General features: G+C 38.4%; 1 protein-coding gene across 3 annotated transcripts in view; it reads right to left on the bottom strand.

The window, feature by feature from the left end:
- FANCM (FA complementation group M) overlaps positions 1-12227 on the bottom strand; it is a 63718-nt gene that overhangs the window by 32701 nt on the left and 18790 nt on the right. For all 3 annotated transcript variants that reach the window (XM_024232018.2, XM_054530075.1, XM_054530074.1), the window contains 4 exons: positions 11893-11979; positions 8066-8250; positions 2831-3037; positions 237-450 (listed from right to left, as the gene is read on the bottom strand). In XM_024232018.2, the coding sequence (XP_024087786.2) occupies positions 237-450; positions 2831-3037; positions 8066-8250; positions 11893-11979 (693 nt within the window). The remainder of the gene's footprint in view (positions 1-236; positions 451-2830; positions 3038-8065; positions 8251-11892; positions 11980-12227) is intronic.

Genomic DNA, 12227 nt, shown 5'->3' with positions numbered 1-12227 from the left:
TTGGTAGGGTATTTTTAATTTTCCCCAACACTGAGTTTCTGTCACTCTATACTACCAGTGTCTCTCCATTTGCCACATGAATAATCTCTTATATATAGCCTTTCCAAAGAGAATGCCTATAATATATTAATTAGAACATACATTCAGTTTTTCAAACAAGAAATATTATATCAAGATACGACCTGCTAAGTAAGAACAGGGGAAAAATGCACATGTCAAATGCAAAATTTATTTACCATCCCTATAGGAAAAGATAGATGACTTTCGCTGCAAGTTCCGAGAAGCCTTCTCTGGTTCATAGACACCATGTGTGATGAACATTTTGTGTAATTTTGGGTTGATTCCATCAGGAACCATTCGTGGACTTCTTTGGTAAAAACGAAGGACCTGCCTGTTACCTGAAATAGCTTTATATATACTTCTTTTGTTGGACTGACTCTGATTATAAATCTGTAAAAACAAATAGAAAATGTCAGATTATATTACTTTTATAAATAAAAATTTATCCATAACAAGCAATCAGTTTGGATTTATTGTAAACATAAAATTAACCCCCGATCCACTTAAATACTTAGAAAATGGAGCTTCTGTTGTCTTGACTTTTTTTTTTTTTTTTTTTTTTTTTTGAGACAGGGTCTTACTCTGTCATCCAGGCTCTGGAGTACAGTGCTGTGATCAGGGCTCACTGCAGCCTCAACCTCCTGGGCTCAAGCGATCCTCCCACTTTAGCCTCCTGAGTAGCTGGGACTACAGGTGTGAGCTACCACACCCAGCTAATCTTTATTTTGTAGAGATGGGGTCTCCCTGTGTTGCCCAGGCTAGTCTTTAACTCCAAGGCTCAAGTGATCCTCCAGCTTTGGCCTCCCAAGGCACTGAAATTATAGGTGTGAGTCACTGAGCCCAGCTGTCTTGAATTTTAAAACCTATCAGTAAATTGTTAGATTAACCTTTAATGAAAATCATTTCAGGCTGGGTGCGGCGGCTCACGCCTGTAATCCCAGCACTTTGGGAGGCCCAGGCGGGCAGATCACGAGGTCCAGAGTTCAAGACCAGCCTGGCCAATATGGTGAAACCTCGTCTCTACTGAAAATACAAAAATAAATTAGCCGGGCTTGGTGGCATGCGCCTATAGTCCCAGCTACTCGGGAGGCTGAGACAGAAGAATCGCTTGAACCCAGGAAATGGAGGTTGCAGTGAGCCGAGATCACGCCACTGCCCTCCAGCCTGGGTGACACAGCAAGACTCCGTTTATCTGTTTTTTTTTTTTAAAGAAAATCATTTCAAAATCCATTATTACCAAAGCCCACCTTAGCAGTTATACTGCATAAAGTAAATCTATCTTTGTTATCTTGCTGTTTTTAAAAAAGGCTGATATTTACATAGAAATGTAAGGTTGTCTTGTGTTTTTTTAAAACTAGTCCCTTATTTCAGTTTGTTCGTCTTTCTACACTTCAGTTTCCTTCTCCGTATACAACAAAAGCATTACTCCCTTTGCAGGGTGCTGACAGGATTAAATACAATAATGAATCTGAAACTTGGAACATTACACAGCACAATGTAAATACTGAGTAAACGGGGCCACTGTTACTACTTTACAGATAAGAAACCGAACAAGTGAATGGAGAGGTTAAGTAACTTGGCTAGGGAATACAATTAGAACCCAATTCCACTCACTGATATTACATGGCCTTTTACCAAACATTTCATTAGGATCATTTTATGGATAAACTAGATGTTACATATGAATATGCTATAATCACATGAAAAGTATTAGAGAAATAATTCATTTTTCAGGATGATTTTAAAGAGTATATAAAATATTTAAAATCAGTTTTGTTTTTTTTTTCTGGAGATGGAGTCTCACTCTGTTACCCAAGCTGTAGTGCAGTGGTGGGATCTTGGTTCACTGCAACCTCTACTTCCCAGGTTCAAGCGATTCTCCTGCCTCAGACTCCCAAGTAGCTGGGATTACAGACGTGCGCCACCACACCTGTCTCGCTTTTGTATTCTTTTAGTAGAGACCGGGTTTCACCATATTGGCCAGGCTGGTCTCAGACTCCTGACCTCAAGTGAGCCTCCTAAGGTACTGGGATTACAGGCATGAGCCACCATGTCCAGCCTAAAATCAATTTTTAAAAATTATCATGGCTGTTAAGACCTTTAATGTGAGTCTATATATTTGGCTGCTGAACTAGTCTCAATGAGTTACAAAAGTTAGTTAATACTTTAGTGTAACATACACAAAATAATATTTTATGTAACATTTTATTTAGAAAGGCCTGTCACTCAAGATTGTAGCACAGTATGAATATAATTCAAGTTCCTTATCACTTAAAATAGGCATCAACAAACTTCCAAAAAGGGCCAGAAAGTAAATATTTTGGGTTTTTCAGGCTTCATACTGTCTCTGATACATATTCTTTGTTTCTTATTTAGTCAGTTATTTTGACAGCCCTTGAAAAGGAAAAAATGATTCTCAGTTTACTATAGTTCAGAAAGAAAAGTAAACTAAACACAAAGCATAGGCCTTCTTTAGAAGCACAGGAAAATAGTAAAACAAAGTAATACATATTGGTTTTTGGATCTAGGTATCTCTGAATTACTACTTAAGTATTAAAAATGTGTTTCTTTAGATGGATAAAAATCAGGAAACTTAATCCAGTCAAAAATTCTCCTAGTTACAAGATAGAATCCAATACAAAGTGGGGGAAAATAAACCAAAACTATCTACAGAGTGTTTGGACTTGGAATGCTAACATGTTGATATTCACCTTTGGGCTGTATTTCTCAAATTTCAAGTGTCAAATTGTGTTTCTGCAGCTCTACTTACACGTTCCTCTCGTCCTTCAGAAAGGATAACAACTATCCTGCCTTGACGTTTACGGCCAGTTCTACCCATTCGTTGTATAAGACGAATTGGGCTCTTCTGGGAATCAAAACATATTATAAGATCAACTTCTCCTATATCCAAACCTTCTTCACCCACACAGGTAGAAACCAACGTGTTGTAACCACCATCACGAAACTGTTTCACTACCTAAAATAGAAACAATTGAAAAATAACTACATGCAAATGTAAGAGAACTATAGACCAAAGCATATTTTTCCCCACTCACCTGAAAAATAGTAAAATCAGATTAAAAAACAGCCTCAAGGCTGGCCACAGCTCATGCCTGTAATCTCAACACTTTGGGAGGACAAGGCAGAAAGATTGCTTGAGTCCAGGAGCTCAAGCTCAGCCTGGGCACATAGAAAAACCCTGTCTCTACGAAAAATAAAAAAACTAGCCCAGCATGATGGTGTATGCGTGTAGCACTAACTACTTGGGAGACTGAGGCAGGAGGATCTCTTGAGCCCAGGAGTTCAAGGCTGCAAGTGAGCTATGACTGTGACACTGCACTCTAGCCTAGGCAACAGAGTAAAGCCTTGTTTCAACAAAACAAAACAAAAAAATCAGCATCAAGGATAGTATAGAATAGGAAAAGAAGCAACCAACTAGCAATATAAGCCAAAAGAGATTATGATAAAATAAACAGTTCTAATTATTTTGCTTTAGTAATGGTTGTGATGTCAGAAGGATCTGTCAACAATTTAAGTGGGTCACTGAATGAGAAAACCCAGAGTTTATTTTTAGCACCACAGAAAGGGGAATAGGGCAGGGAAATGGCCTACAGCAATCACTCCTATTTATCATATCTTAGACGTAAATGTATAGTGTTATCTGAAATAGGTTTATAAATATTTCTTATAATATTTGTAAGAATGTTGTATTACTCTTAGAAGTCATATCTTACCTTTTATACTACCATTCCAGGATTTCTCTGATCAGTTTAATGAAACCACAATAGCGTGAGAAGGAGTTAATGAAAAAGTTAATGAAAGTCCCTTAAGCCTTACAAACTTAGTTCTCAACTGCTCTGAGCCTCAGTTTCTCCATACAGACCAATACCAACACTGCGGGTTTGTGGACAGTGGAGTGGTGGCAACGGTGGTAATTAAGTGAGATAATGCAACATCAAAAGCTGAATTAGCTGATAAATAATGACAGCTACTATGTGCAACGGCACACTATGTGCCAGGTACCATACTAAGTACTTTATATATTTTCTACTGCCAACGACCCTATGAGGTAGATATTATCATTGCATTTCATTAAACAATCTGAAAATCCGAAAAGTTAAGCTATTTGCCTAATGTCTCATTAATAATCATCAGCATTTGAATGTCAGTGTCTCTGACTCCAAAAACCTAACTTAATCTGTAAGCTAGTTGTATTGTGAAAAACAACAACCTTAAAAGTAGGACAATAAATATAAATGTATTATGTTAAGTCTTCTCATAAACATTTCAGTTGCACTGGTCCAAGGATTTTCCTTCAATGTGGAAATCCTCAGAGTACAGGGAGAAACAATGATCATGATTAAACATTAGGAGTAATTCATTTCCTTTGGAATTTGTACTGACATTAAGCCAACCTGCATATAACATGGTAAAGCAGATGTCCTTTTTGCCCAGATAAAGAAAAAAAAAAAGGCCATAGTGCTAGATACATTTTTTCTTAATATAACTAACAGATTAATAAAGAATGTCAATTTTCTTTTTAGTTAACATGTATAACCTAAACTGTTACTTCCATGCTTAAGACTGATATTAATTTGCCATTGAATATACACTTCCATGAACCCTTTCCACAAACTCAAGACATATATTCAATTGTTTATCCAATATCTCTGTGCTCCATGAACTGTTTATTACTGGTGCCTGTCCAAAACTGTTTATTACTAGCTGAGAACAAGATAAGTAAAATAACTGAAAGTAAGGGTTTAGACACTTGACAGAGTAATTTTGTTGGCTGACTCTACTAATATTTTAAAAATTGGACCAGAACTTTATTTTTAATTCATTTTACTTTCTAGTAATTCACTTTTATTGTTCAAAAGTATCAGTATGTCATGTAGTGGGGGAAATAAACTGGTCCTCTACCAGTTTCAACAGTTTGAAAAGCATTAATCTGAGAGGCATGTCAAAGTTAACTCACCTAAAACCAAGCTCCTGATATTCCCTAATTCTCCTGCCTCAGCCTCCCAAGTAGCTGAGATTATAGGCACCCGCCACCATGCCTGGCTAATTTTTGTATTTTCAGTAGAGACAGGGTTTCACCATGTTGGCCAGGCTGGTCTCAAACTTCTGACCTCAAATTATGCACCTGCTTTGGCCTCCCAAAGTGTTAGGAATACAGGCGTGAGCCACCACACCTGGCCTTGCCTGCAGTCTTATCCATCTTAGTCAATACCAGCTCTTTCAGTTGCTCAGGTCAAAAACCTTGGAGTCATCCTACAGTCAGACTTCATATGCCTTTATCTCATATCCCACTCTAATTTGTCAATACACCCTGTCAGCTTGACCTGCAAAACACATCCAGAACTTAACCACTTCTCACCACCTTCCTTGTTACCACCCTAGTCCATGTCACCATCATCTTCAGCTTAAATCGTTGTAAGTCTCCCAACCGGTCTCTCCACTTCCACTCTTAGCCCCTACAGTTTATTCTTCAGACAATAACCAGCATGATTCTTTTTTTTTTTTTTTTTTCCTTTTTTTGAGACAGGGTCTCACTGTGTTGCCCAGGCTGAAGTGCAGTGGTGTGATCTTGTCTCACTGGAGCTTTGACCTCTGGGCTCAAGCATCCTCCCTCCTCAGCCTCCCATGTAGCGGAAACTACAGGCACATGCCACCACACCCAGCTAATTTTTGTATTTTTGGTAGAGATAAGGTTTCACCATGTTGCCCTAGTTGGTCTCGAACTCCTGGCCTCAAGCAATCTGCCTAACTTAGCCTCCCAAAGTGTTGTGATTACAGGCATGAGCCACAGTGTCCGGCTGAGTCTTTTAAAATATAAACCGAGCTAAGACCATTCTCTGCCCCAAACTCTCCAAGAACTTCTCATCTTAGTCAGAGTAAAAGAGAAAGTCATTAAAATGGAAATGACATATAGGGCCCTAAAGGATCTGGCCCCCCAATTTCTTCTGACTTAATATCATGTTTCTAAATAAATGGACAATGTACAATTATTTGCCTGCAAGCTTGTTTCAAAATAAAACAGCTGTTATGAAAGCAATTACATATAGGAGTAATAAAAAAAGTTTTTACTTTGGCATACATTAAAATATTATTGACATAAATGAGTAAATGATAAAGTCAGTAAAATCAATAAGGTTCTTACGGTGCCTGACAAGCTCAGGAAATAATGACTTTAGGTAATACTGAAATTGATCAGAGATCGGATTGGGTACTGCGGGTATTTCAAATAATGAAAATGCTTGAGCTCCACAGCAAAAATCCAATTCATTTTTCATTCATACATATATGTTAAGAGTAGTAATCACCCACTAGATGCCTTAAAAATATGTACAATCTGACTTGATGATAGGCAAAGGTATTATTTTCAGATTCAGGAAGGCACTCCCCACCATATCCAGTCAGCTTAAACAGACTCTTCTCGGTGTAGTGAGGGCAGGTATAAAAGGTATTTAAAGAGTACCTGACCATGGCTCACGCCTGTAATCCCAGCACTTTGGGAGGCCAAGGCGGGCGGATCACGAGGTCGGAGATGGAGACCACCCTGGGTAACACGGTGAAACCCTGTCTCTACTAAAAATACAAAAAATTAGCTGGGCGTGCTGGGCACCTGTAGTCCCAGCTACTCGGGAGGCTGAGGCAGGAGAATGGCATGAACCCGGGAGGCAGAGCTTGCAGTGAGCCGAGATCGTGCCACTGCACTCCAGCCTCGGCAACAGAGCCAGACCCCGTCTCAAAAAAAGAAAAAAAAAAGAATACCTGACCAACATGGTGAAACCCTGTCTCTGCTAAAAATACAAAAAAACTTAGCTGGGCGTGGTGGTGGGCACCTGTAGTCCCAGCTACTCAGGAGGCTGAGGCAGGAGAATCACTTGAACCCGGGAGGCGGAGGTTTCAGTGACCCCAGATTGGGCCACTGCACTCCAGCCTGGGCGACAGAGCGAGATTCCATTTCAAAATTTAAAAAAGAAAAAAAAAAGAAGACTATCCCCCGGCCGGGCGAGGTGGCTCATGCCTGTAATAGCATTTTGGGAGGCTGAGGCGGGCGGATCACTGGAGGTCAGAAGTTTGAGACCACCCTGGCCAAGATGATGAAACCCCATCTCTACTAAAAATACAAAAATTAGCCAGGCATGGATGCCTGTAATCCCAGCTCTCTGGAGGCTGAGGCAGGAGAATTGCTTGAATCTGGGAGGCGGAGGTTGCAGTGAGCCGAGATCACACCACTGCACTCCAGCCTGGGCAACAGAGTAAGATTCCATCTAAAAAAAAACCTCATCTACTAACGTCTGCAGAATCAAAAAAGGCTCTGTCAAAATTAATTAGAAATTAAAGAGATATCTAATTGTCAGTCACTACTCAAGTACAGACTTACATAGTTACTTTATAAAAAGCTGCATAGATTTTATAAAAATCAATAACGTAAAATTTCCCTCAAAACATCACAGCACTTAGAAAACTGAATGTCCTCTTACTCAGAGCATAAGGCTACCTTAAATACTATCATGGTTTCTTCTGACCCCACTTTTAAAATGAGATTTTTAAATAAATAAAAAGAGATAGGCTAATTATTTGTTTAGAATAAATTATTAAAGCGGCAAACAATAAACATTTATTGGTGGCTCTACAATAAGATCTCTTTCACTACTTACAACAACTCTATCATGTATGTTTACAGATAAGGAAAACTGAGGAAGAAGAAGTAAAGAAACTTTTAAGTGGTAAAGTCAGGATTCCAACCCAGTTAATATAATTCCAGAGCTTTTCTGCTTAACTTTTACACTTTACATTACTTTAAAACAAAAATTCCAAAATCACGTAAAACATTTGTTATCATCTTTCAAAATATGCTTATTTTTACTTACACGTTTACTGTAAAATTCTTTTTAAGTAGCTAATTGACCAGTGAGTTAAAACTAACAAAAAAAGAACAAGTGCAAAGCTAATCAATCTTATTTTTATTTTTATCAATTCCAAAAATAATTACCTCCAGTTGCTCCTTCTGGGTAAAACCCTTCGTGCTTTTCCCTGAGGCATGGCCGACAAAAGTCATTACTCTAATAATTGGCTGATGCTGTGAAAGCATTTCTGCAATTTCTTGAACACTATCTCGAAATGAAGAGAAGATCATAACTCGGGTCTCATCACGTTTCTTTTCAGAAGTGTTTTCAGCTATATATATATACAAACTTTAATTACAACTTTTTACAAAGCATTTAGACAAGAACTAGTTCAAAAGACAAACCTGAAAGTGTTACGCTAACAAATTTTTTCTTTCAAAAAAATAATTTAGCTGCATGTGGTGGCACACGCCTATAGTCCCAGCTACTTGGGAGGCTGAGATGGGGAAATCGCTTGAGCCCAGGAGTTCACGACCAGCCTGGGCAACATAACATAGCAAGGCCCAGTCTCTAATAAACAAATATACAAATAAATAAATAATTTCAAACATCTTGAAATTTTTTAAACTATATTCTCTATTAATTTTAATAATCTTAGCTTATTATTTATCATTGGCTGTCATAAAATAAAATCCTAAACAAATCAAATATGAATTACCTGAATCACTTTTGACTAGCCCTTCAATTCAGGCATAATGGCTATCATTTCCCTTTACCTTCTAAGATAGCCAGAAGCACAGAACTATGCAGCTCCCCCTAATTTCATAAGTCTTCCCTTTCCTTTCTGTTCACTAAAGGCAATGTCTTAATCCAAGCCATGCATTCTGTCCTCAAATCTACTATACTTTCAAATTCTCCAAAGACAACTGCAGAATATACCCTACAGAGAATTCCAAAGCTGCTCCCGATATGTCTGTGCTGGGGGGCAGGTGAGGTAGGGGGGTGGCGGGCAGTAGAATGCACTAATAGGAATATGATCTTTGTGGCTGGGCACTTAATTCTCTGGGTGACTGGTGATCATGGTAGTTATTTAAGCTCTTTAAGCTTTAGCTTCTTCATATCTAATATGGATTGATGTATAAATGAAACAGTATATAGTTTTGCACATATAGTAATTGGTTAATTATTGCATACTGTGTGGGGTTTTTGGTTGGTTGTTTTTATTTTTGAGACAGGGTCATGTTTGGTCACCTAGGCTGGAATGCAGTGGCACCATCACGGCTCACTACAGCTTCGACCTCTTGGGCTCAGGTGATCCTCCCACCTCATGCTCTGTGTAGCTGGGACTACAGGCCCATGCCACCATGCCCAGCTACATTTTAAAATTTTTTTGTAGAGACGGGGTTTTGCCATGTTGCCCAGGCTGGTCTCAAACTCCTGGGCTGAAGAGATCTGCCCACCTCAGCCTCCCAAAGTGCTGGGATTACAGGCATGAGCCACCACATCCAGCCTCTACTGATTTCTATTATCTTAATCATCATATGTGTTCCAAGGACCACACTAAGCATTTTATGTATGTTAACTCATTTAATCTTCACAACTCCTCTAAGGAATAAATGACTTATTAAATATAAAGTTAATTTACGATACAAAAAACGTAGGACTTGAAGAAGCAGCTGTTCCAAGTAAAATTATTCTAAACAAACTTCTTTTGAATCATCATTGCATCAAGCATCAAGTCTCTGTATGTGACCAGCTCCTGAATGAATTGCTACTTTCATCACAAAACCTGTATCTCCTTCAATCTGTCACAGCCTGCCTTTTTACCCTCATTCCACTAAAGCTCCTTCCAGCAAAATCATCAATAACTTCCATACTGCCAAGTTCAATGGACACTTTTTAGTTTAACACACTTTACTCTTTCCTTCTGAAATAGTCTCTTTCTTCAGCTTCTCTGACATTTTACTTGTCCGGTTTCCTCCCCAGGCTCCTTAGTGGCTTTTTTTCCTCCAAACTCTAACTGTTGATATTTTTCAGGACTCCATTCTGTACCCTCCTCTGTATATCTCTAAACTGTTGTCCTGATAATCACATCTATTCCTGAAACTTTAAATATTACCTTTATGCTGATAACTCCAAAATGTATTCACATATATGTAAATATGTAAAAACAGCACCAACCATTCTTCTGAGATCCAGATTTGCTTATCTAATGCCTACTTGACACTTAGGTGTCTCAAAAACATCTTAACATGTTTGCTCTTTATTTTGTTATTCTTTTTTTTAATTGACAAATAAAAGTTGTATATATTTATGTTGTACAATATGTTTTGAGATGTCTATATACATTGTGAAATGGCTAAATCAAGCTAATTAACATACATATTACCTCACATACTTCTCTCTCTTCTTCATTTTTCACTTTGCTCATGTAATCATTTGCAAACATGTACACATAAACGTATATACCCAGCCATATGATTCCTTTTTTCCTCTTTTTTTTTTTTTTTTTTTTTTTGAGACGGAGTCTCACTCTTTTGCCAGGCTGCAGTGCAGTGGCGCAATCTTGGCTTACCGCAACCTCCGTCTCCCAAGTTCAAAAGATTCTCCTGCCTCAGCCTCCCGAGTAGCTGAGACTACAGGCACATACCACCACACTCAGCTAATTTTTGTACTTTTAGTAGAGACGGGGTTTCACCATGTTGGCCAGGATGGTCTTGATCTCTTGACCTTGTGATCTGCCCGCCTCAGCCTCTCACAGTGCTGGGATTACAGGTGTGAGCCACTGCACCCGGCCAATTCCTTTTTTCTTACACCATGCGTCTAATCCATAAACAAATACAATAAATAAGTTGGCTCCAATTTGAACATATATCTAGAATCTATTTCCCAGCACCTTGACCACTATTGCCTTGATGCACACCACCATTATGTGTCATCATCCAAGACTATCATAATAGTTTTCTAAGTTATCAATGTCTATGCTCCACAAAACTACCAGAGTGATCCTTAAAATGTCATGTCATTCCAGTGCTACAAATACCTCTGTTTGGTTTTGCAAAGCACAAATATTCAGAAATTAAAAACTAAAGTCTGATATTATCTGGATACCTCTCATCTATACCACTTGTAGGCTCAGTCACACTTGTAGCCTCAATCTAACCACACTGGTCTGTTTAATCATACCAAGCACCCTACTGCCACCTCAAAGCCTTTGAATCTGCTATTTTTACTGCTTGGAATTATCTCTCACCCAACCTCCAAAACTCACAAGGCTTCCTCCCTTATCTGCATCATCACTTTAAATATCCCTCTACAGAGAAGCCTTCTATAACCATCCTATATAAAACAGCACTCCTCTATAACTCTCTCTCTCCTAATCTACTTTACTCTTTTACTGTACTATATATTGTTTTACTGTCCACTTCCCTTATATTACCCCAAGCTAACTCATATAGTACCTTATTCTTAACATTCCCACCACCACCCTTGCCCTAACCCTTCCAAAATTTCTCACAGCGTTTTAGTATTCATTATCCAGAGTAATTAAAAGCCCACCTTCTCCAAAAGAAATGTTAGAATAAACTAATAAGTTGAAGTTTTTTCTTTGTTTGTTTTATTTTCGAGATTATTTATTTCAAGTTTTGCTCTTGTAGCCCAGGCTGGAGTGCAATGGCACAATCTCGGCTCACCGCAACCTTCACCTCCCAGGTTCAAGCGATTCTCCTACCTCAGCCTCCCAAGTAGCTGGGATTACAAGCATGTGCCACCATGCCCGGCTACTTTTTGCATTTTTAGTAGAGACGGGGTTTCACCATGTTGGTCAGACTGGTCTTGAACTCCTGACCTCCCGTGATCCTCGGCCTCCCAAAGTGCTGGGATTACAGGCGTGAACCACCACACCCGGCCATAAGTTAAGTTTTACCTCTTGCAATAACTTTGTCTTGCCTTAAAGCTACTAAATATGACCTACCATTCCATGACTTGAAGTGTTCAATTACAACTTCTTCTAATTTCTTTAACTTTGGATGACTATAAACAAATTTTTTATGTTTATCTCCTGGAACAAAACAAAAATATCAAAATTTTTTTCTATTTTTTTCCATATTTAATTACACTAATGTATATTAAAGTTATCTTTTCCAATGCATATGTTGGATTTTTTTTAACTTTTTAAAAATTTAAACCAGAGGTAACATCTAGGTAGCCCATAAGTCTTACTGTAAAATGAACTTTGAACTTTCGTAAAATTTTCATTCTGAGAGAACCTAAAGAGGAATCAGCAGCAAAGAAAGCAAAAATACATAT

The sequence above is a fragment of the Pongo abelii genome, chromosome 15 (assembly GCF_028885655.2).
Source record: "Pongo abelii isolate AG06213 chromosome 15, NHGRI_mPonAbe1-v2.0_pri, whole genome shotgun sequence".
NCBI classification, from domain to species: Eukaryota; Metazoa; Chordata; class Mammalia; order Primates; family Hominidae; genus Pongo; species Pongo abelii.
Note: the sequence above shows the minus strand (reverse complement) of the source record. Positions and strands in the feature narration are given on the sequence as shown.